Source organism: Stylophora pistillata, chromosome 13 (assembly GCF_964205215.1).
Source record: "Stylophora pistillata chromosome 13, jaStyPist1.2, whole genome shotgun sequence".
Taxonomy (NCBI): domain Eukaryota; kingdom Metazoa; phylum Cnidaria; class Anthozoa; order Scleractinia; family Pocilloporidae; genus Stylophora; species Stylophora pistillata.
In genome coordinates this window covers 20,109,756-20,132,325 of record NC_142531.1, presented here as the reverse complement: position 1 = coordinate 20,132,325, position 22,570 = coordinate 20,109,756, and the positions used below count along the sequence as shown (strand labels likewise).

Genomic DNA, 22,570 nt, shown 5'->3' with positions numbered 1-22,570 from the left:
GTAATAGTAATACTTTCTCAGAGTTCACTATGACCGTCGCTTAACGGCTTGGGCCAAAATGACACTGAGACGGGCCCGAAACATATTTATGCCCGCGAACAAAAACTTTATTGTTTTGTTTTATAAGACTTAAATAGAAGGTTTTTGAACCGTCACAACGATGTGAACGATATCCCTTTAAAACTTTTAGGTACTGTAACGCCTGGTCGCCCTGTGGTTCCGGGTGGAGTGCCCTTCCGTCCTGGCAAACCAAGTAAGTACTAGAACTAAAAACATGCCGGTTAATCGTCTTTCTGGAAGTTTTTAAAAGGGTCAAGGGATGAGATTAAAAGGCGAGATGAAAAATCAATACAAATTTCACATTTGTGGCCTAAGAAAGGTTGAGAAGATGTATAATTTAAAATATCAACTTCTGTATGTGTGTTCTTAAAAAAGGTGAAACTGTTAAATTACTCCATATTTTAAAAACTTAAGTTAAAATTATTTTTTGAATTTCTGTTCATTCGATGCGTTTCAACAGCGCCACGTAATTTGATATATATAACAGGGGACGCCGTGACGAAACCTTAAGCTTGCATAGAACGTGATGTGACAAGCTGAGATAAACACTCATTTTAATTGGTTCTTACTTATGGTCTATTAGAGGACAGACGCATAGATGACGTCACCATTAGCAACATTTCGCTTTTTTGTCACAGCAAACAAATGGATTCTATGTCGCCGTGGGTCTGTACAGTAATGAATCACAAAAGACGTTAATGTGCCACGTGTTAATGCACGTGTCAGTGACACGTGCGCCTCCTGGGCCACTCTGTTTTGTTCTTGGCACATTTTGACATCATTTGTGATCTATTACTAAATAGATACACTGCAACGTGGAATCTATCTGTTGATCTGATGATTGAACAACGTAAACAGTGTAGTGTCAGTCCCCTAACATGTGCTCATTCGATTTACTCCGTAGTGTGCAAAGCAAAGGTTGACCTCGGTTTCCTTGTTGATGCCTCTGGAAGTATTGAAATGTACGGTCGTGGTAACTACCAGCGCATGAAAGACTTCATCAAGGAAGTAGCGGCCAGCTTCGTTATCTCTAGGCATGGAACTCACGTTGGTGTAGTCGTGTTCGCCAGCAGACCTGAACCAGTCTTCCAGTTTAACACCTACTACACGAGGCGAGGCGTCATGAACGCTGTCCAAAAGATCCCGTATATCAACGGAGGAACCCGGACCGGCTTAGCTATTAGAAGAGCTACACGGTACCTGTTTAAGCCTCACTCCCACCTCGGGCGAAAGAAGGTGTTGATTGTCATGACAGATGGTATCTCGTACGATGATGTAATTGTCCCAGCAAGAAGACTTCGTCGCACTGGTGTCTCTATATATGCACTCGGAATTGGTCTTAAGTACAGTCGACGGCAGCTTGGGAAAATTGCCGGAACTCCGAGGCATGTGTTTACTTCGAAGTTCGCGACTCTACGAAAGGCCGTTCGTAAAATCGTGAGTCGCATATGCGCGGGTAAGAAGTCTAGAAATGTAACTATAACCTTGACCAGTTTATCAAACTCGTACTTCTTTTTCACCATGCAGTACTTTGACCTCGCTTCTCGAAAAATGAAAAACCCTCACTGATCATTTCCTTTATTTTGGACATTACGTGGGAAGGGCAGAAGGCAAGGGTTGGATTTTCTTCATTCACCTCAACCAAAATGTTTTATTTCTTTGTTCTCTGTTCCTCAGAACCAGGAGCCAAACCCATAAAACCGGTTGGTCCAAAGCCTGCTAGACCTCGCCAACCAGGTAAACATTACCTTTTTATATGGTTTAAGGCTTATGTCTCTATGAATTTCAAACTTTGGCGGGAAATTACGTACTTATACTCAGTCATTTTGCACTTTCTCGTTGTGTCTTTGATTCTCAGTGCGTGCTGTGGCTATTTATCCACTGAATGGAGGAGTCAAAGGCCGCGACATTAGCTTGAGCAAAAACCCAACAGCCATCCTAAGTAATGTGAGGCTAGCACCAGGGCCTGACAGGACCCGCGATGGATCGTATCAGTTCTTTGGTAAATCTAACAGCAACATCCATTTCCCTAATCGCGGAAAGTTGGATACCAAACGATCGATTACCCTGATGGCGTGGATCTACCATCAGGGACGTGCAGGACCCATCTTCAACTACATGCCGAACGGCTGGGGTGTGCACTTCTGGATGGTTACACCTAGAACGCTGTTCGTGCGGTTCACACGTCGACGAGGACGCCGCTTTACTAAGGCCGTGATTAGCAGAAGAGTAGTACCCAATCGATGGCAGCTTGTTGCCACGACCTATGATGGAAGGTCCGGACAAGCTAGACTATTTATTCAAAGGCAGTTTGTGGCACAAAAGTACGTTGGAAGAATACGATTGGCAACGAATTATCCCGTGAGAATGGGAGCACGTATTGGTGATTCACGGTTCTTCTTTGGACGGATATCGTGTATGCAGGTGTATCCAATGGCGCTGACAAGAAGACAGATTCTTGCGCGCAAGACAAGATGCTTTAGGAAAGGTCAGAATGATTTCCGTCTTGACTTCAGCGCACTATTTTTAGCAAATGAGTGCTTATAGTTTTAATAGAAGCCGTCTGAATTTCTTTTTTTTAAGGTTTCAGTCCGATCGTTCTTCTCATTTGTATTAATTGGATATGTCAAATCTGAAAATATCTTTTAATTGATTATGTTCCTGTCTAGTTTTAACTAATCAAAGAGGATGTAAAACATCAGCAGTGAATCATAATTTCGATGTCATTCTAATTTTATTGCTGTTTTTTCAGTTATTCGACCCCCTCCAAGGCCAAAACCTAGACCCGGACCCAGGCCACGACCCAGGCCCCAACCCCCAATTCCTGGTCCGTCTGGAAAAGGTAAAAACCTTTTTCTCTTGTCAGGCTTAAATTAATCGCCTCTCTTACATCTGTAACCAGGTATCATTGCTACTATTCGCTTGTCTATTGCCAAGACGTATTCACTCTTTTCGAGCTCTTTCAAAGCCATGCCTGTTAGAAGTCACTTACATTTTTTTGGTTGTTGTTGTTATTGTTTTTCTGTTTTTTTGTTTTTTTGCCCTGACTACGATGAAAAAAGGACCTTCAGATCGAAATCAGTCTTAAGAAACTTGTAAGGATTTCAGTGTGTTTTGGGAAATCGTGACGATTGAAATCAAATTTTAAACGTGGTTTTACGCACTCTCGTAAACACATTGCTTTTGTTTCAAGCACGATGAAACCATTGTTGTTGCTAAGTAAATAAATAAACACTTTTCTTCTAGTATGCCGTGCCAAAATAGACTTGGCCTTTGTAGTCGATGGCTCTGGAAGCATAGAAGCATACGGCAGAGGCAACTTCAAGCGATGCCTCCGCTTCGTCAAAAATATGGTTCGTTCCTTTACCATTTCAAGAAGCTACGTGAGGGTTGGAATTGTGGTATACTCCTCGCGCTCACGATTAATACTCACCTTCAACCAAAATCGCGGAGTCAACAGTGTACTCCGTACTATCGACAGAATACGATATCCTAGAAGAGGAACCCGAACAGGTGCAGCGCTTTCTTACGCTTACTCCCGCCTCTTGGCCGGCGCAAGGAAAGGAAGTTCAAAGGTTCTCATTTGTATGACCGATGGTCGTTCGCAAGATGATGTAAGAGGCCCTGCCAACCTGATGCGCAGGCGGGGTGTGAAGATATTTTCGCTTGGTATTGGCAAGCGCTACAACATGAAACAGTTGCTTCAGATGTCCGGAAGCCGTCGAAAGGTTTTCACAGCTGACTTCAAGAATCTCGGTTCCGTGGTGCGCGCTATCAAGCAGAAAGCGTGTAGAGGTGAGATAGAAAAAATGTTCGCCTGTGTGGTTCAAACTAAGAAAAAATGAGTTTGGGAAGGAATCATTGATAACGAACAGTTTTTGAAATGTCATTAGAACCACAATGCATATGACTTTAACAGGAAATTTTGAAACTTTAAAATCAACTTTGTACTTTGTAAATATTTTAACTGAAGATGACAATAGTTACTGTCGAAACATGTCCTTTAGAAAAAGTATTTATTTTCTCAAATTCGTTATATATCTGCTCAAATCTAGACCTTTTGGAAATTCTGAAAATTATGACTTTTCGACCTCCCACTCTGAGGTGTAGTTATATTTCATTGGAATAAACATTTGTATTTCTTATTGTAGTTTCCCAGCCAACGCGACCGAATAAGCCTGGAAAACCTTCTGGTATGTGGAAGCTAACGGGCAAACCTTACTTAATTGTTTAATAAATATGTACCTCTTTTATGTGAAACTTTTTCATAATCGACTGTACTTTTGTTTGCTTTGTATTTTGATTAATTTAGAATTACTAACTGACCATAATAGATACCGCACAAGTCGGGATCGATAAGTCCTTGTGCGAACTCGTTATTGAGTAAGTTTGCAGCCTGTGTTATGAAATTGTGAGGAAAAGCTGATTTACAACTTGCGCTGATTTCCATATCATGTAGTGGCTTAAGTAGAAAGTGACATTTTTGTCTAAAGTAAGCTCCAACGGCGTCGTGAAATACTTGACCCTTGTGGTTGTTTTGTCGTTCAACAGCCGTTGGCCGAGCAGGCGCAGTGTATCCATTAAGTTCCTCCTCGGGTGCGAGAGATATCAGTACCAATGGCAATCCGCCAGGTCGACGTGTCTACGTCAGGTACACGCCAGGTCCCGACGGAGTCCGAGGAACAGCGACATCGTTTTACGGCCGCGCGAACAGCTACATCGAGTTCCCGAACCGCGGTAGACTGGACACAAGAAAATCCATCACCTTGATAGCCTGGATCAAACACCTTGGACGCGCGGGTCCGATCTTCAACTATATGCCGAACGGCTGGGGCGTGCACTTCTGGATGATTAACCCACGGACGCTGTTTGCACGCTTCACGCGTCGAAGAGGCAGGCGCTTCACACCCGCCGTGTTTAGTCGCACAGTTCGCTATCGCGCATGGAATTACGTGGGGTGTACGTATGATTATCGCACTGGCATTGCTCGGCTTTTTGTCGGAAACAGATTTGTTGCATCTCGCCGTATTGGTCGCATTAGACTTGCCACTAATTACCCAGTGAGAATGGGAGCCAGGATTGGAGACGGGAGATATTTCCGTGGCAGTATTTCCTGTATGCAGGTGTACAAGAAGGCGCTGACCGCCGGACAGATACTTGCGAGACGAACAAGATGCTTTAAGAGAGGTATAGGTATACAATTTCCGTTCAAGTTAGGCATTATTGTTTTAGTATTATCTTTCCTCTCGGGTGATACTGTATCCACCCAGTAGTATCAGCAAACTTTCAGACAAACGCGACGAATTTCGTCTGAAAGTAGCTGACAATCAGGACACCTTCCGGCACTCTGTAACGGGCGTGGGGTGTTTTTTATTCAGGTTGAAATCACGTTACGGATATATCGATTTTTCAAGGGGGAAATTGGACCATTTCATAACGGATTTGTTTAAAATGAAATTCACGCCTGTATTTCTCATTTTCGAAATAATAGAGAATGTGTTTTATGTAATATTTACAAACTTGGAGTAAGAGTTAATAAACCACATCCCTTAAAACAAAAAAATTCATAGAATCAACGGGAAAATTACTTTGTTTACAATAATTGTGATGCTATTTTGTTTTTTTTAATAGTTCCACGACCGCAGCCTCCACGACCAAGACCAAGACCAAGACCTGGCCCTAGACCCAGGCCTCCCATCCGTCCTTACCCTGGTGGAAAAGGTACAAATTGGTTAAGTTACCTTCTACGTGCAGTCAAATAAATCGTTTCGGCAATATTTTCTCCAGCAAATTCAACAACAGATTCTTCATTTACGTTTTCTGAATGCAGCCTTTCTATGTGCGCTTGATTTAATGCTTGTCTTGCTTAATGTTCAAAACCCACAGTAAAATGTAAATCTACTCTATTTCTCTTCACTATTTAGTGTGTAGGGCCAGAATCGACCTCGCCTTTGTCATAGACGCTTCCGGTAGTGTTGGTCGCGCTAACTTCCGCCGTTGCCTAACCTTCGTCAAAAACATGGCCCGAGTGTTCACAATCTCCCGAAGTTACACCCGCTTCGCTGTGGTGCTCTATTCATCACGCCCCTCTAAGATTTTCGGCTTTAATCGCTACCTTGATCAACGCTCCTTGCTTCGAGCGATTGGCCGCATACGATACACAGGCGGCGGGACTAAGACGGGTTACGCGCTGACCTACACTTATCAAAGGCTCTTGCGCTATAGCAGACGAAAGAACAAAGTCTTGATTGTCATGACTGATGGCCGCTCGTATGATAAAGTACAGCCCCCCGCCTCGTTTATCCGTCGGAGAGGAATTAGGATACTTACCCTAGGGGTAGGAAAGCGCTACAGCATGAGGCAACTGATACAGATGTCATCCAACAGGAGGGACGTTTTCACTGCTGATTTTAAGAGCTTGGGATCTGTTGTTAAGATAATCAAAAGGAGAGCTTGTAAAGGTAATGAGCTTCTTACCCGTATTTTCAAATTACATGCAGCTTACGCGAAGAAGAACATTGCGAAGGCGCAGATAAAATGGTATCATTGTATGCATGTGATCTCTCTACCTTTCGTACGGAAAAATAATTATAAAAAGCTGTAAAACCTCCCGTTTTTCTTTCGCTTTCAAATAAGACTCCAATCTAAGACCCCCTTGTTGAAAATGCTGCTATTCCCTCATACTGGAACAGGTTGTGATTTTTTTTTTAATCCAATTTCGGACCGCATTTTTATGGCATCCCTGATTTTAAAGAAGGAAAATCTAGCTTTTCTTCTTACAAAGCGTAGAGAACCAAAACTCCGTTTCATGAAGTTTCCTCAAGAGAACTCGTTCTAATTTGTTGACGCCAATTTTTAAAATTCACTCGGCGAATATCTGTAGCTTGAAAGCGATTCCTGTTTACTCTAGTTATGTTCAAATATTTTCAATGTTTTCTCTCAGCTGGTAAACCTCGACCTCCGCGACCACAACGCCCACCAAAACCAGTTGGTAAGTGCGAGTGATCAACCAAACCAACGCATTCGAATCATTCTCAACAGTCAATTGAAAAGTGCTCTATGGATTGACTTGTAAACGTTTTACCCCTTGCGGCCTCTTATAGTCAATTCACCTTCATTTAGATAGATTCCAGTCGTTTTTATTGACTTTGCACTTAACGTTTTCGAACAGATTTGTGGTAGATCACTGTGCATGAAATACCTTCGTAAAGGCAGCAGATACATGTCTGACCTAAAATTGCATTTGGTCATCAAAAAAACCGTTACCTTAGTTCAGAAAAACAGCACGATATTCATTCTAGGTCTACGAGCAGGTAGAAGCTATTTTATACTTGTTCACCGTAACCAATGTTAACCTCTGCATCATTGCAGTAATAAAACGAGCCGTGGCTGTGTATCCACTGAACCGTAACACTCAAGGCAGAGACATCAGCTTCGCAAGAAATCCCAATGGTAGGCTAGGTCGGGTCAGGTTCGCTAAGGGACCTGATAACTTACCAGGCGGCTCGATTGAGTTCTTCGGCCGAAGCAACAGCTACGTAGAGTTCCCTAACCGAGGAAGGCTCGACACTGGTCGGTCTATAACTCTACTGGCGTGGATCTACCATACTGGTCGAGCAGGACCCATCTTTAATTACATGCCGAACGGATGGGGTGTTCACTTTTGGATGCTTACGCCGTCGACACTTTTTGCACGGTTTACACGTCGCAGAGGAAGGCGTTTCACTCGGGCGATCTACAGTCGAAGCGTGAAGCCGCGTAAATGGCAGTTCGTTGGTGCCGCCTACAACTACAGAACCGGTGTAGCGCGTTTGTTTGTGAACTCGAGGTTTGTGGTGTCTACTCGTGTAGGACGAATTAGACTGGCGACTAACTATCCTGTCAGGATGGGGGCACGAGTTGGAGACGGAAGATATTTCAAGGGAAGAATTTCATGCATGCAAGTCTATAGACAAGCTTTGAACAGGAATCAGATACTTGTTCGTCAGAGAAGGTGTTTCCGAGCAGGTAATAGAGCCACATGTGGAAATCTTCAGTAAAACTTTAGAGTCAATGGAATATGTATTTAGCAGAAAGAGAATCAAGCTTTGTAGAAAAACGCTCTAAAAAAGGTTCAATTCAGTTATTGCGCTGCTCATTAATCTTCACGTAGACAAATCTTGTGAATCATTCAATATTTGGCAGAGTGGTTTACATGAGTAACTTATCTTCTATTTCTCTTTTTTCTCTTTTTTTACTCTGTATTGATCGGCTCCTATCTTTTATCGCTTCTCTATGCAGTAATACCTCGACCCAAACCAGTGCGGCCGGTGAGGCCAACTCGACCTAAAGGTTTGTAGTTTTGTTTGTTTGAGTTCCTCTGAGTCTTCGTGATCATGATTGATTTTGTTCTTCGTTTTATTTTCTTATTTGTTCTCTATTTATGCCATTATTTCACTTGGAAATCTAAATTCGGTTATGTCTGATGGTCCATTACTTTTTTTTGTGTTCTATCTCACCAGTGAAAACAAAAGCTGTCGCTATTTTCCCCCTCAATGGAGGAACGAAGGGCAAAGACATCAGTAACCGGGGCAATTTGCGCGGAATACTCAGTTATGTCCGTCCCGCGCCCGGACCAGATGGAACACGCGACGGTTCCTACCAGTTCTACGGAAGAAGTAACAGTTACATTCAATTCCCTAACCGAGGAGGCTTAGATACTAAGAGTTCAATAACTCTCCTGGCCTGGATTTTACATCAGGGACGCGCAGGACCCATCTTTAATTACATGCCCAACGGCTGGGGCGTACACTTCTGGATGATTACACCGAGAACGCTGTTTGTACGGTTTACGCGCCGCAGAGGACGCCGCTCTACTAGTGCTGTTGTTAGTAGGAGCGTGATTCCAGGAAGATGGCAGTTTGTCGGTGCAACGTACAACGGAAGGACCGGGCAAGCAAAGTTGTTTGTAAACAGTAGATTCACGGCAAGGAAGTACATTGGGCGAATACGGCTGGCGACTAATTACCCTGTGAGAATGGGAGCTCGTATTGGGGATGGACGATATTTCCGAGGACGAATCTCCTGTATGCAGGTCTACAATGGCGCCTTGTCTCGCTGGAAAATCAACTCTAAGAAGAGAAGATGCTATAGAAGAAGTAAGCTACGTTCCGAGTATTATGGACTTTTTATCTTCATTTGCTCTTTACTATCAGTTGCTTCACCCAAACTAACTATGAAAGTATTCTTTACGTGCTTTTTGTGAAACAAAAACATGTTTTTTTTCCAAAAGAAGTTCGACCTAGGCCCAGACCTCGCCCTCGGCCACGACCAGTACCACTTCCAAGACCTAGGCCCAGACCCCGGCCAAAACCCGGAAAAGGTGAGAAGAACGGGTGGTTGTATCAGTTTAGTTGCCTGGGGGCAAGCAGAGATATCTAACGCCTGTCTTTAAACTTGATTATTTTTACTACCAACCGTAGCCTTGTAATTGTGCACAGTTCCTATGTTGGTCGGTTTACTCAAGGAGTGTATTCAAAGTATTCCTAGTCTCTTAAAGCTACAGAAACTGGGATAGGATCTGTCAGTTTGAAGTTAACCCTTCATTTCCGTCTTTGTAATAATCATTGAGGTAAAATGACACCACCCGCCCCAACCCACCCCACCCCCTTAATTACAACTTTTGGAAGGCACAGTGGTACAGAGGTCAGTCAGCCGATTCTTGGCTTGAAGGCCAGGTTAAAGCTTTGATTGGGTCACTGTATTGTTTTGTTGGGCAAGACACTTAACTCTCGCATTCATACTCCGCCCTTGAGTGTAAATAAATACGGAAAACTGTCGGGGAAATGGGTGATTAATCTGTATCGGTAACTCTGCGATGAACGGATTCCCCCGTCCAATGGAAAGTGTCAATACTTCTGTTCGTTTCCTCTGATTGAAACCGGGACAAGCTCCGATCTTCTGACTCCTAAGCTAGATTGAGAGAAAAAAATTGTTTTCTCTTGGCTAAATATGATTTTTATCTTCACCTTCTCTTTCTTCAGTTTGTATTGCGAAATTGGATCTCGCCTTCCTTATTGACGGCTCGGGTAGTGTTGGCTTCTCAAACTTCCGCCGTTGTCTGGTTTTCATCCAGAATGTTATTCGAGGATTCAAGATCTCTCAGCGATACACACGCGTCGCTACTGAGGTTTACTCTTCCACTCCACGTAGAACATTCCCATTTACTCGATACAGTAATGCGTACCAAGTCCTCAGGGCGGTTGCGTCCATAAAGTACCCGCGTGGTGGAACCAACACAGGGAAGGCTCTTTGGGATGTGCTTAGATATCTGTTCCGCGGTAGGACCAACCGAAAAAGGGTCCTTTTTGTATTGACTGATGGACGCTCTCAAGACCATGTGTTGAAACCCGCCCAAGCGCTGAAGCGAGCTAATGTTGAAGTTTTCTCGGTTGGTGTTGGTAGAGGATACAGTATCGCTCAGCTGAACCAGATGGCCACGGACCGCAGTCACGTATTCACAGTTGATTTCAGAAACCTTAATTCAATCATTAGGGCCATTAAAAAGAAGGCTTGTAAAGGTAAACGTTCCGTTTTTTGCAAGTTGTTCTTGGGTACAAAGACTATGATGGATTTTACATAGAATCTAGGGGATAAAATGTATTAAAATTATTTATTGATTTATTTTTTATCATTTTTTTTTTACTTACAGATTCTCAGTAACTAATCTATCAATTAAAAATGTTTGGCAGTTTGTTTCCTTGTTTGTCTATTGTATTATTTACATATTTATGCGCTTTTCTTGAAGGAGGAAAAAAACCGCCATCGCCTCACAGACCCTCAGGTACCACTGTTTTTTAACTTTTTTTTTTTTACTTACCTTACCAACTAGAAAGTTTTGTTCATGCCAGCAGGTCTTGCAACATGTGCCCTTTAGTAAGGATTAAAGCATTTTGCCTCTAGTTAGACCCAAAGAAAACTTACGATCGCTTATGACTTTTTTTCTTTTTCTATTTTACATTTTTAAGGAACCCTGCGAGCGGTTGCCGTCTACCCATTGAACACCCTCACGAAGTCACGCGACATCAGCTTTAACAGGAATCCACCAGGCATCATGTCCAATGTGCGACCAGCTCCAGGTCCCGACGGACGACGCGGAACAAGTTATGAGTTCTTTGGACGACGCAACAGCTTTATTCAGTTCCCTAACTTCGGAAAAATAGACACCAAAAAGTCCGTTACTATTTTAGCTTGGGTATACCACCAGGGTCGGGCAGGACCAATATTCAACTACCATCCTAGGGCGTGGGGTGTACACCTCTGGATGGTTGGACGGCATGCTCTTTTCGTTCGCTTTACGAAAAGGAGGACTCGAGACTTTACTGCTGCTTTGATGAGCCGAACTGTTAAGCCAAGCCGCTGGCAATACGTTGGAGCCTCCTATGATCACTCAACAGGAATGGCCAAGTTGTTTGTCGGTGGAAGACTGGTCGCTAGGAAGCGAATTGGAAGAATACGATTGGCTACAAATTATCCTGCGAGAATGGGGGTGAGAATAGGTGATGGAAGGTATTTCCGTGGACGTATTTCTTGTCTCCAGGTTTACAGCGTCCCCTTAAACGCTCGACAAATAGCTGCGCGTGCAAAGAGATGTTTTGTCCCAGGTAAAGTAATTTCTTTTTTTTTTTTTCATCTGCATTGCGAGCCTAGGCCTCTGAGCTACAATTTCTTCCTGTGGTTTTATTTACATTCGATCTAATTTACTCATCTGTTATTTTAACTTTAGCAGGACTTCCCAAACCACGCCCGCCACCACGCCCGAGTGGACGGCTGTTCAAACGAAGAGGCTGTTTTAGAGACACAGCTCGCAGAGCCATGGGCAGACTACTCGGCAACCTACGACGAAGGCGAGATGCAGTCATGCGTTGCTTCCTTTTGGCGGCCAGGCGAGGATATCGAGCATTCGGTGTTCAGGATGGCGGAGAATGCTTTTCTGGTCCTCTGGCGCATCGTACTTTCAGCAAATATGGCCGCTCGGGGAGATGTAAGAATGGAAGAGGAGGACCGTGGGCTAATGACGTCTATATAATTATTAGAAAACGTATGTAGGTTTTGGCCTGGATGTTAAATTTTTGAAGGATATGTATAACATCTTAAACTTGTTTACAGCGAAAATGAATTGGAGCTCATAATCTCATCTTGAGATTGGCTACAGTAAAACTTGAGTTTTAGATTATTTTATCCTGTATCTTTAACCAATCTCTTGAGTGTAGAGGGAACCTTAATTCAAACAAAGTGTTATTTCAGGATAACTTCCTATTTTGCTTCTCTCCATAGGACCCATCCCTCGACCTCTTCCTCGGCCCAGACCTCGACCGCGCCCCGCTTTACCGGGTAAGATGCATTTTTTGGTAGTTTGTTGCCTTCGTGGAAAATAACTACAAACAGTCCGTTTACCATCAGAAACCCACTAGTATATGCACAATGGGGGATATAAATAACTAAATGAACATATATTTCAAATTTTCACTCATTATATCGTCCTCATACGAATGCCATGTTTTATTTATTTCAACAGTTTGCAAAGCCCGCCTAGACTTGGGCTTTATTGTAGATGGTTCCGGAAGTGTTGGTCGTGCGAATTTCATAAGATGTCTGAATTTCATCAAGAATTTAGTCAGCTCGTTTGTGATCTCTCCTGGCCATTCAAGAGTGGGACTTCTGGTGTACTCCCACCGCGTCATTCCAGTATTCTCTTTTGGCCAACGCCTACGTTTTCGTGGCGTACTTCGGGCAATAAATAGAATCAAGTATCCAGGAGGAGGTACTAAGACCGGCAAGGCTCTGGCTTACTCCAGGAGGTATCTGTTCGCTCGAAGCAACCTCCGAAAGATCTTGATACTGATGACAGATGGCAAGTCGCACGACAGAGTCAAGAAGCCTGCTGCAGTGCTGCGCAACATGGGAGTGCAGGTGTTTGCTCTGGGTGTTGGAAAACGATACAGCATGAAACAACTTTTGCAGATTGCAAGCAATCGTCGGCATGTTTTCACTGCGGACTTTAAGAACTTGGGATCGTTTGTGAGGGCCATTAAACAGAAGGCATGTAGAGGTGAGGTCAAATACTGCTAGATGCTGTCTTTAGGTTTATCCGAATATGGGAATAGCGACTTCTAAAATAATATTTATATCCGGGCCGCTAATGTTATGAATTTTAGGGGACGCCATTGCCAACGGGGGAGCGAAAATCTTGCGCTAACAAAGTTGCTAACAATAGAAAGGAGTTTTAAGGAATTGATAATGTCGCAAAACTTTAACCGAAGTTAACCAGATAGAATATCGCAAAGACCAAAGAAATCTCAAATCAAATTAAATGCTTGCAATCGACTTCAAGCGCGGGAAAACGTGAGTGTGAAGGGTGCGGCTGATATTTACATTTGTATCTGATTGGTTCAAGCTGGTTTTAGTGTTGCATCTTGTGGGTCGAAAAGAGACGCGTTTTTCCAGACTAATCACAAAGCAAAAAACAGCTTTGATACTCTAACTGGAAACAGTTGCTACATTTGTTGGTGAGGTCAATAAGATTGCGGCCACCGATGAGCTGGTCGTGATTAACAGAGCTTTATTTTCTCCAATTTTTGTAGCTGATCGAATTTTGTGCATTTTCAAGTATACACGGATAATCCTTCTACTTCGTAAATGTCCCTGATTTTGGGTGCAAATTGTAGATACATCATTTATCTTCACAGAGAAGCGTGTTGATTTTAGAATCTAGCGTTTCTTAAACTCAGAAAAGTGAGTTTTACGAAGCCTATTGGGCCAATTTTGGCCCATTCTTTTCTAATTTAGGGTTCTTCAAAGTTCAAATTAGCCGCTTATCGATAATGAATGATTTATGATGTCCACCCATTCTTCCCGATGCTTTCCAGTGTAACCGCCTTTCTGGAACTTAACTAAAAAGTACTTTTCGTTATTCCAGGTATTACCAAAAGACCGAAAAAACCACGTAAGTCCACCAACACTCATGTATCTTCAACTAGTTATAACATGCCATCAAGCCAGTTGCCAATAACTATGATTGTTTTTCATTCAAAGTTATTTTGTAAAGCAAAGATTAGCATAATCACTGATGATGTGAAACCTCTCTGCCCGATCGCCTCCGTCTCATCTCGTCGCGGAGAAACGCGACGTGGCTTCAACTTTGAACTTTTCACTCAGCATGACAATGTAGCTTCGGATGAGTGAACACATAATCTCTCTTTAATAAAAAAACAACATCAATATTTTGTACTGTAAGAAGTTCCTTTATTTCGAGAGGATAACCCCCACTTAACCTACCACGGGCGCATGCGCATGACAGATGACATGATCATAAACGTTAATTGTTGCTATTACAAACTTGCTCAAAGCTGAAATAAAAGATTTTATTACACGACTCGGGCAGTCAGAGGGCCAATAACTAAAATCAACCAATCAAAATGCTCTATTGCCGGTCCAATATTCTCTAAGTATTGGACCGGGCACTGTCCCGAATGATACTGCACTTGTGTCCCTTTGAACTTCAGTCATATAATAAATCTCTTATTAACCAAGCTTGCTCGGGACCGTACTGGAAGAATATCGGCCCTCGGTCTTTTTTGTACGGACCTCAATGCGCTCGGTCCGTACTGTAAAGACCTTGCGCCGATATTCTTCCAGTACGGCCCTCGCGCTTGGTTAATAAGATATATTGATCAAATGCCGATATTTTTGCTTATGAACAGACGCCATGTCTGCCGTCGCCATATTCCCGTTCAGTAAAACATACAGAGGAAGGGAACTTCGCCACAGGAACCCACCAGGTTACCCGTCTCACGTCCTGTTCACCCCTGGTCCAGATGGTTTACCATACGGCTCCTACTACTTCCTTGGTCGACCAAACAGCTACGTGGAGATCCCTAACAAAGGAACACTGGACGTTCGTAACTGCATAACCATTTTGGCCTGGATATATCACGAAGGAAACGCAGGACCGATTGTAAACTACAAGCGCAATGGATGGGGCGTCCACTTATGGATGATCAACCCTAGGACGCTGTTTGTGCGTTATACGCAGCGTCTTGGACGGCGCTTCACGCACGCGTTGGCGTACCGCGGTGTAAATCCGCGAACATGGCAATTCGTCGGAACGTCGTACAATCGAAACACAGGCGTTGCTAAATTGTATATTAACGGAAAGATGGTTACACGCAGAAAGATCAGAAAGATTTCATTGGCTACTAATTACGAGATCAGGGTTGGAGCCCGTCAGGGTGACCGTCGCTATTTCCGCGGTCGAATTGCGTGCCTACAGTTTTATAGCGCTGCTTTGACGACTAACATGATCCGCCGGCGAATGAGGGCTTGCTTTAGAAGAGGTAGGCTTTAAAGAAATTTATTTTAAGGAGTGGGTGGCGCTTTCTTGCATATAACTGTTCAAGAAAGGAAAAATGTATCTATACTTTTAGTGCAAGTTCACATAAATTATCAGGTAACCTACCTCTTGAAGCCTTTTAGCAAACCATCTCTGAGTGCCTTAGTGGACTTTACATGTCCTTACATTTTGGAAGAAGAAACCGTAACCATTACAGAAGGCTGTCATGGTACTTTTTTATCTCTGCTATTCCACTGTTACGTGTATATGACTAAAACGATCTAAGTCTCACCAGGCCAGTTACTGTGTTGGAATCGTATTTACGTTCCTCCTCTTTCTTTTGTCAGGCCCCATGCCTGTTCCGATTCCGAAGCCGAGACCCGGAGGAAGAGGTGAGTATCGACTGCAATAAACTTCCCTTTTCAGGAGCTTGATTTGAGCATAGTCATCAGAGGTGACTGGTTAAAGGAAAGTCATAGATGGATTCATGACGTTTACTCATGATTCCGTCGCTGCAGACACAGCCACTTTTCCACCTGTTTCCGCCAGTATTCCGATGAACGCAACGGGCGTTTCTAGTGACGTAACTAATTGATGACGCCTGCGGTAAAGCAACGGAAACATAGCCTTTTACGTTTCCGTATTGTATCCGAATTACAGAATCATCTTATTTCGTCTTGTGGCTTGTCAAAATGAACCGGTTAACGGCCCAGCTCCCCTTTAAGTTCTCTGTCGCTCGGTGCTAATGCACCGGAGCGTGAGCCCAAAGTTTTGGGTCTCAAATTCTCATAGTCCAGATTTTTTTCTCAGTCTCGTGGTCGTAAACAAACCAACAACGTATTTGTTCTTTCGGAGACCAAGGTAAATATTTACTATCTTTTTTCTTCTCATTTTTCTTTTTTGTAAGTTTGCAAAACAAAACTTGATCTTGGTTTCGTCATCGATGGCTCTGGAAGCGTAGGGCCCTCGAACTTCAAACGCTGCCTCCAATTTATCAAGAACATGATTCGTACCTTTGTCATATCACGTGGCTACACGCGCGTAGGAGCGGTCCTCTATAACACAAGAGCGTACAAATTATTTGGCTTCAATCGATTCGGTAACAAAAACCAACTTCTCAGTGCTGTAAGTCGCATACGGTATCCAAGGGGAGGAACGAAGACTGGTAGGGCATTAAGCTACGCATACCACTATCTGTTCCGTCGAAGTAGGAGGCGAAAGGTGTGCATTGTCATGACAGATGGACACTCTTATGATAATGTAGTTGGTCCCGCACGGATTTTACGTAAGGGTGGAGTTGAAATCATCTCTCTTGGCTTGGGGTTGCGCTACAACATCCGGCAGTTACGACAGATGGCGTCCAATCATAGACTGGTGTTTACTGCACGGTTTAGAAATCTGAACTCAGTTATCAGGGTGATTAAGAGGAAAGCTTGTGGTGCAACAGGTCAGTCATAGAGTGTTTTATAAAACGTAGTACCCGTGGTAGAGAACCTACTTACCCAGCAACGGTTACAGTAAATATACTGACGAAATTCCACGTGCAGCGAGAGGCTAAACTCGTGCTATTTCAAATAAAACTACTGCTTAACACTGGCACAAGTTCCCCTCGTGGACAAGAAACTAAATCCGAGAGATTCGAGGTAGAATGAAAACCTGACATTAACTTATGTCCAAAATTTGGGGCTGGGGACTGAAGTCACGATGTATATAAGTTCCCGCGCAAGCAAAAAGTTTTTGGAGCTCGTGAAAATGCAAATGAAAAATAGTTCTTTGAAACATTACAGTTTAAAAAGCCGTATCAAACTGTGCTCGAGAGGTTTGCATAGGGAATTTACCTTTGGGCTGGGCTGAGCCTCTATATTAAAGCATGACCGGGTGTTGCTTGTTGATATCAAAAAAAAAAGTTTTTGTGGTTGTAATAGCAAAACGCGTGAGACGTTTCAGTTTATTACGAAGGTTTACTTCTTCTCAGGGTAGATGATTTAGCACCAGACTGCAGAGACACAAGTGTGTTTTCTAACCAACCCTATAACATCTTCACAACTCATATTTAACAATTATTCGCCGAAGGCGAGGTGAATATCGTCGAATAATCCCCTCGACTTCGTCTCGGGGATTATTGGACAATATTCACCGAACCTGAGGCGAATAATTGTTTTAGTATAATTTCAGAGCTGAACAACAGAGAAATTTCTAAAAAAACATAGCATTATAGTAACATTTATTAACATCTTACTTTAACATTTTATATAAACCGCGCGGAGCGGTTTATATAGCGTCATATAAGGAACCCCTCGAACAATCAGATTGCTGGAAACTCTTTGCTCAGCTCTGAAATTATACTAACAATTTTTGACTACCTTTTTAACTACCTAGGTGTGAAGCCAAAGCCACTCCCTCGCCCTAAGCCTCCCGGTCCTAATCAAGTCACCTACTTCTGGGAAGGATGTTACAATGACAGACGACGACGAGCCATAAGGTACAGACTTGGAAATTTCCACCGAGCCAAAGACCCTGTTAAAGCATGTGCACAAGCAGCCGCTAGACGTCGATTTAAGGTGTTTGCGGTGGAAAATGGTGGAGAGTGCTACTCAAGCCGTTTGGCCCACAGGACGTACAGTCGTTATGGGCCGACTAATCGATGTAGGCGAGGCAGAGGAGGACCATGGGCAATGGATGTGTATAAGTTTGGAAGACGTATGTTTAGTGTTTATTTTTTTTACGATAAAGCATCAGAATGCAACGATTTAAAGAAGCTATGTCATGGATTAGTTATCTTTAGGAGTTCTGTCGATATGTGCAATTTTTTGCTCATCGTTTGCAGTCCGCTTTATACTCTCCAACCTTATCTTCTCAGGTTCAATTCACTTTCATTCTTCCCTCTTTGAAGTCGTGACAAAGTAGAGAGCAAAATCGTATCAGGAAGCCCGTCACTCAACATAGAGACACTGTGTCACATCATTAGTTCGCCATGATGCACTGATGCTTAGCGTTTCAAAGGCTAGCACATTCCTTTCGATTTCTCACCAATGCTGCAGTGGACAGTGTGCATGGTTTATGCTCGTGACGAGTTTAAACCAAACGATGATGAATACATCTATGCTGCACTCTCTGTAACTTTATTTTACCAACATTGAAATAACCTAAGATTTCCATGTAATTTTGTAAACTTTTAATGTCATGTTCTGATTACAGCAAAGGGTTGGGCCAATGTTTATCTCCGAAGTGTCGGTTGCTTCAAAGACAAACCCAGACGGGCCGTGGGGAGCATGGTCGCTAATTTGCGCGGCTTGAAGTTTGCTGTAAGAGACTGCGCGCGTCAGGCGCGAAAACGAGGTTACAGGTTATTTGCAGTTCAAAATGGAGGGGAATGCTGGATGGGTCCTAGGGCTAAGCTCACCTACAAGAAGTATGGTACCTCTAAGCGGTGTCGAGGAGGAAAAGGAGGTCCTTGGGCTAATAATGTCTATGTTATCATTGTGAAAGGTGTGTCTTGAGCTCTCGTTTACGATGTTAATCAACAAGCAGATTCCTTCAGATTTACACTTGAGCTATATTACACTACTCCTTGTGGTTTTTACATGTCAAACATCTTTTATAGGTCGACCACCTGTGCCTCGTCCCAGGCCACGACCCAGACCACGACCCAGGCCATATCCGAGACCAAAACCCGTTCCCAGACCATCCGGTCGAGGTAAGCTAAGACAAGAATCCTCTAGGCCAATTCAGGGGGCACCAACATTTTCCAAGCTGTCTTATGTCATCAAGTTTATCTTTAGTCAGGGTTACTAATGCTTTCTATTGCAAGTACTTCAAAAATTAACACCACAAGCCTGCTCACCGCTTTGGAAAAAATGCCGAATTTTGCAGGAATGCAGAACAGTTTAAAAGTCAGAATTAACTCAACTATCTCTCTTTGTAACGAAAATTCGATTTTCCATCACCATTTTTTATTTTCCTTTTTTCTGTTCTCCTTACAGTTTGCCGAGCACATCTTGATTTGGCTTTCTTGATTGACGGCTCCGGCAGCATTGAAAGTACCGGCAAAGGCAACTTCCGTCGCTGTCTACATTTTGTGAAAAGGATCGTCGCTTCCTTCGTATTATCGCGTTCCAACACACGAGTGGGTGTTGCTCTCTTCTCCACTCGAACATGGCTGATTTTCGACTTCAATCGCTACACGAACAGGCGGCAGGTGTACCGAGCGATTGATGGAATCAGGTATCCATCTGGTGGAACCAGGATAGGAAAGGCCCTGAGATTTGTGTATCGCAGATTGTTCCGAACTAGTAGACGTCGAAAGGTAACATTTGTAAATCCCTCTCTTCTTCAATAAAGCGCTTTACGAATAAATTTCATAAAGCAAACCATTGAAATCACAGCTCCCAAGTAAAGGAAAAGAAAATGTCACATGGAGCCAATAAGAAATCAAAGTTGAAGCATGTAGACAGCCTCTAGCGTTGGATGTTACCTCTAAAGTCGGAAGGAGTCTTAGTTTTGGATCAGATTGGGAAGAATACGGAGCAAGTTTTCTAAACCAATTTTAAAGCGCAGGGGGGTACATCAATACAACTCAGTATCAACTTCGACATTCAATTTCAAATTTATTAAGATTCTGCTCCAAGTTTTTCATGAGGAGTAATATGTATAGTCCAGGATTACATCTTACAACCAAGATCCAATGTATTAAATAGTTTGTATCTGTAAAATTTTCTGAACTTATCCATAGTAGTTGTACCTACGTTCTGTTCTCCATTTCAAAAATAGCCCACTACTCAATCAGTCAGGTTCAAAAAACCGTCTCCGAGCTATTGACAACCACTTAGTTTTTGCCTAGAATGTTTAATGTCTGTTTCCATTGTGTTTACATCAGTACTATTGGTTTCTGTTAGGCCCTGATAGTGCTGACAGACGGCCTGTCACAGGATTCTGTCAAGCAGCCTTCCCTTGGTCTCCAAAGGTCTGGTGTTAGCACATTCGTTGTTGCAATCGGACGAAAAACAAGCCGACGGCAGTTGCATCAAATTGCCTCCAGTTCTCGTAACATTTTCAGGACTAGCTTCAGACGCCTGAGTAGCGTTGTTGGAAGCTTAGCGAGAAGAGTGTGCAAAAGCCGAGGTGAGTTTGTGGTTCAAAGCAAAGAGGAACGAAAATACAATGATTTAGAAAGAGTTACCTCCCCCCCCCCCCCCACCTCCACTTTGTATTCTGTAAGTTTTAACTGACTGAAATTTGAAGAGAGGAATTGCTACGTCGTTTATGGTAAGAAGTGGAAAGTGGCAAGATATTTTGATCCTGCGCCGTCGAATGCAAGATCGTGGCTCTTCGAAAGAAGCGCTGAAAAAGAATCTTTGAAGGTGTGAAGATAAAATCTACAAGGCTAATTTTCTGTGTAATTCACCTTCGCTAGAAGCTGAACATTAAATCGTGCTGTTTGTTTTACATAGCGTAGTCTCGGAAATTACATTATTCCCTTATTTTGTATGAAGAAACTGCAGATTTACTTTCCATTTGCTTTGCGTTCAAGTGGTTCATAACTTTTTTTTACGTTTATCTTCAGTGAGACCCAAGCCAAAACCAGTGAGACCGGTTAGACCACCCAGACCAAAAGGTCAGTTGTTGCATGTTGCCTTGAGTTCGCCATTTTTCCTCTTATTTACTTCTTAAAGAGTATTTATATTGAAATTGAAAGGCAATCATTCTTTCGATTTTCCAAATCAAAGCTATTTCACCTATCAAGGTGATCCTCCTTTGTGTGTTGCGTGTCACGTGTGTGAGACAGTTTATATCGCCATTTTTCCTCTTATTTACTTCTTAAAGAGTATTTATATTGAAATTGAAAGGCAATCATTCTTTCGATTTTCCAAATCAAAGCTATTTCACCTATCAAGGTGAGGTATAGTTCTGGAAGTAATGAGCGGTTCTGTTCTTACTTGATAGTTACAACTAGAGCTGTCGCAATATTCCCACTTAATGGAGGCAGTAGGGGTAAAGATATCAGTACCAGCCGGAATGCACGTGGAATACTCAGTTATGTCCGCCCCGCGCCTGGACCGGATGGAACACGTGATGGCTCCTACCAGTTCTACGGAAGAAGCAACAGTTATATCCAGTTCCCCAACCGAGGCGGCCTTGATACCAAGAATTCCATCACTTTCCTTGCGTGGATTTTACATCAGGGACGCGCGGGACCTATCTTTAACTACATGCCTAACGGTTGGGGTGTACACTTTTGGATGATTTCACCGAGAACGCTCTTTGTGCGGTTTACGCGTCGCAGAGGGCGCCGATTCACGAAGGCAGTTCTAAGCAGGACTGTTATACCTAATCGATGGCAGTTTGTTGGTGCGACGTATGATCAAAGAACCGGAGTAGCGAAACTATTTGTAAATAGAAGATTTACGGCGAAGAAGTATATCGGGAGGATACGTTTGGCGACCAATTACCCAGTGAGAATGGGAGCTCGTATCGGTGACGGACGATATTTCCGAGGACGAATCTCCTGTATGCAGGTTTACAATGGCGCTTTGTCCCAGTGGAAAATCATTTCCAAGAAACGAAGGTGCTTTAGGAGAAGTAAGTAGAGCTTGATAATATGTTTTCATTTTTAAAAAAAACTATGACTGATTTCCTAAGACATTATTCTCTTAAAAAAAAATAAATGGCATAGTAGTTTGTGGTATAAAAACACAAAGAAACATTCAAGAATATTTGATTATTATACAATTTGTAATGGATAATGCGTCATCTCTAATATCGCATTACTTTGTGTCTTACGTATGATGGACGATCCTCGCAGTAGATAGCGCTATTTAGGCAATAGCGAAAATCAGACCTGAAAAAAATCAGGCCTGTACGGGATTCGAACCACTGACCTCTGCGATACTAGTGCAGCGCTCTACCAATTGAGCTAACAAGCCAACTGGGATTTTTTTCAGGTCTGATTTTCGCTGTTGCCTAAGTAGCGCTATCTACTGCGAGGATCGTCCATCATACGTATCTAATACCGCAGTTCAAAAATTTATGCACTATATATATTCATTGTATCTCATTTATTACTTTCACGGGTTTATTACGAATCAACTTAACGGCCTGCTCCCAGTTGGCTTGTTAGCTCAATTGGTAGAGCGCTGCACT

The 22,570-nt window shown here is 42.9% G+C and overlaps 1 protein-coding gene across 1 annotated transcript in view; it reads left to right on the top strand.

The window, feature by feature from the left end:
* LOC111338209 (uncharacterized) overlaps nt 1-22,570 on the top strand; it is a 63,264-nt gene that overhangs the window by 27,669 nt on the left and 13,025 nt on the right. The window contains exons 29-60 of the mRNA XM_088742446.1: nt 191-253; nt 965-1,516; nt 1,738-1,797; nt 1,919-2,548; nt 2,813-2,902; nt 3,307-3,855; nt 4,212-4,253; nt 4,612-5,247; nt 5,692-5,781; nt 5,985-6,521; nt 7,004-7,051; nt 7,432-8,067; nt 8,341-8,391; nt 8,562-9,197; nt 9,332-9,421; nt 10,083-10,619; nt 10,847-10,882; nt 11,067-11,702; nt 11,825-12,139; nt 12,376-12,432; nt 12,617-13,150; nt 14,018-14,044; nt 14,802-15,434; nt 15,778-15,822; nt 16,338-16,877; nt 17,810-18,130; nt 18,629-18,919; nt 19,035-19,127; nt 19,414-19,736; nt 20,326-20,551; nt 20,994-21,044; nt 21,374-22,009. Coding sequence (XP_088598572.1) covers nt 191-253; nt 965-1,516; nt 1,738-1,797; nt 1,919-2,548; nt 2,813-2,902; nt 3,307-3,855; nt 4,212-4,253; nt 4,612-5,247; nt 5,692-5,781; nt 5,985-6,521; nt 7,004-7,051; nt 7,432-8,067; nt 8,341-8,391; nt 8,562-9,197; nt 9,332-9,421; nt 10,083-10,619; nt 10,847-10,882; nt 11,067-11,702; nt 11,825-12,139; nt 12,376-12,432; nt 12,617-13,150; nt 14,018-14,044; nt 14,802-15,434; nt 15,778-15,822; nt 16,338-16,877; nt 17,810-18,130; nt 18,629-18,919; nt 19,035-19,127; nt 19,414-19,736; nt 20,326-20,551; nt 20,994-21,044; nt 21,374-22,009 — 10,011 coding nt within the window. The remainder of the gene's footprint in view (nt 1-190; nt 254-964; nt 1,517-1,737; nt 1,798-1,918; nt 2,549-2,812; nt 2,903-3,306; nt 3,856-4,211; nt 4,254-4,611; nt 5,248-5,691; nt 5,782-5,984; nt 6,522-7,003; nt 7,052-7,431; nt 8,068-8,340; nt 8,392-8,561; nt 9,198-9,331; nt 9,422-10,082; nt 10,620-10,846; nt 10,883-11,066; nt 11,703-11,824; nt 12,140-12,375; nt 12,433-12,616; nt 13,151-14,017; nt 14,045-14,801; nt 15,435-15,777; nt 15,823-16,337; nt 16,878-17,809; nt 18,131-18,628; nt 18,920-19,034; nt 19,128-19,413; nt 19,737-20,325; nt 20,552-20,993; nt 21,045-21,373; nt 22,010-22,570) is intronic.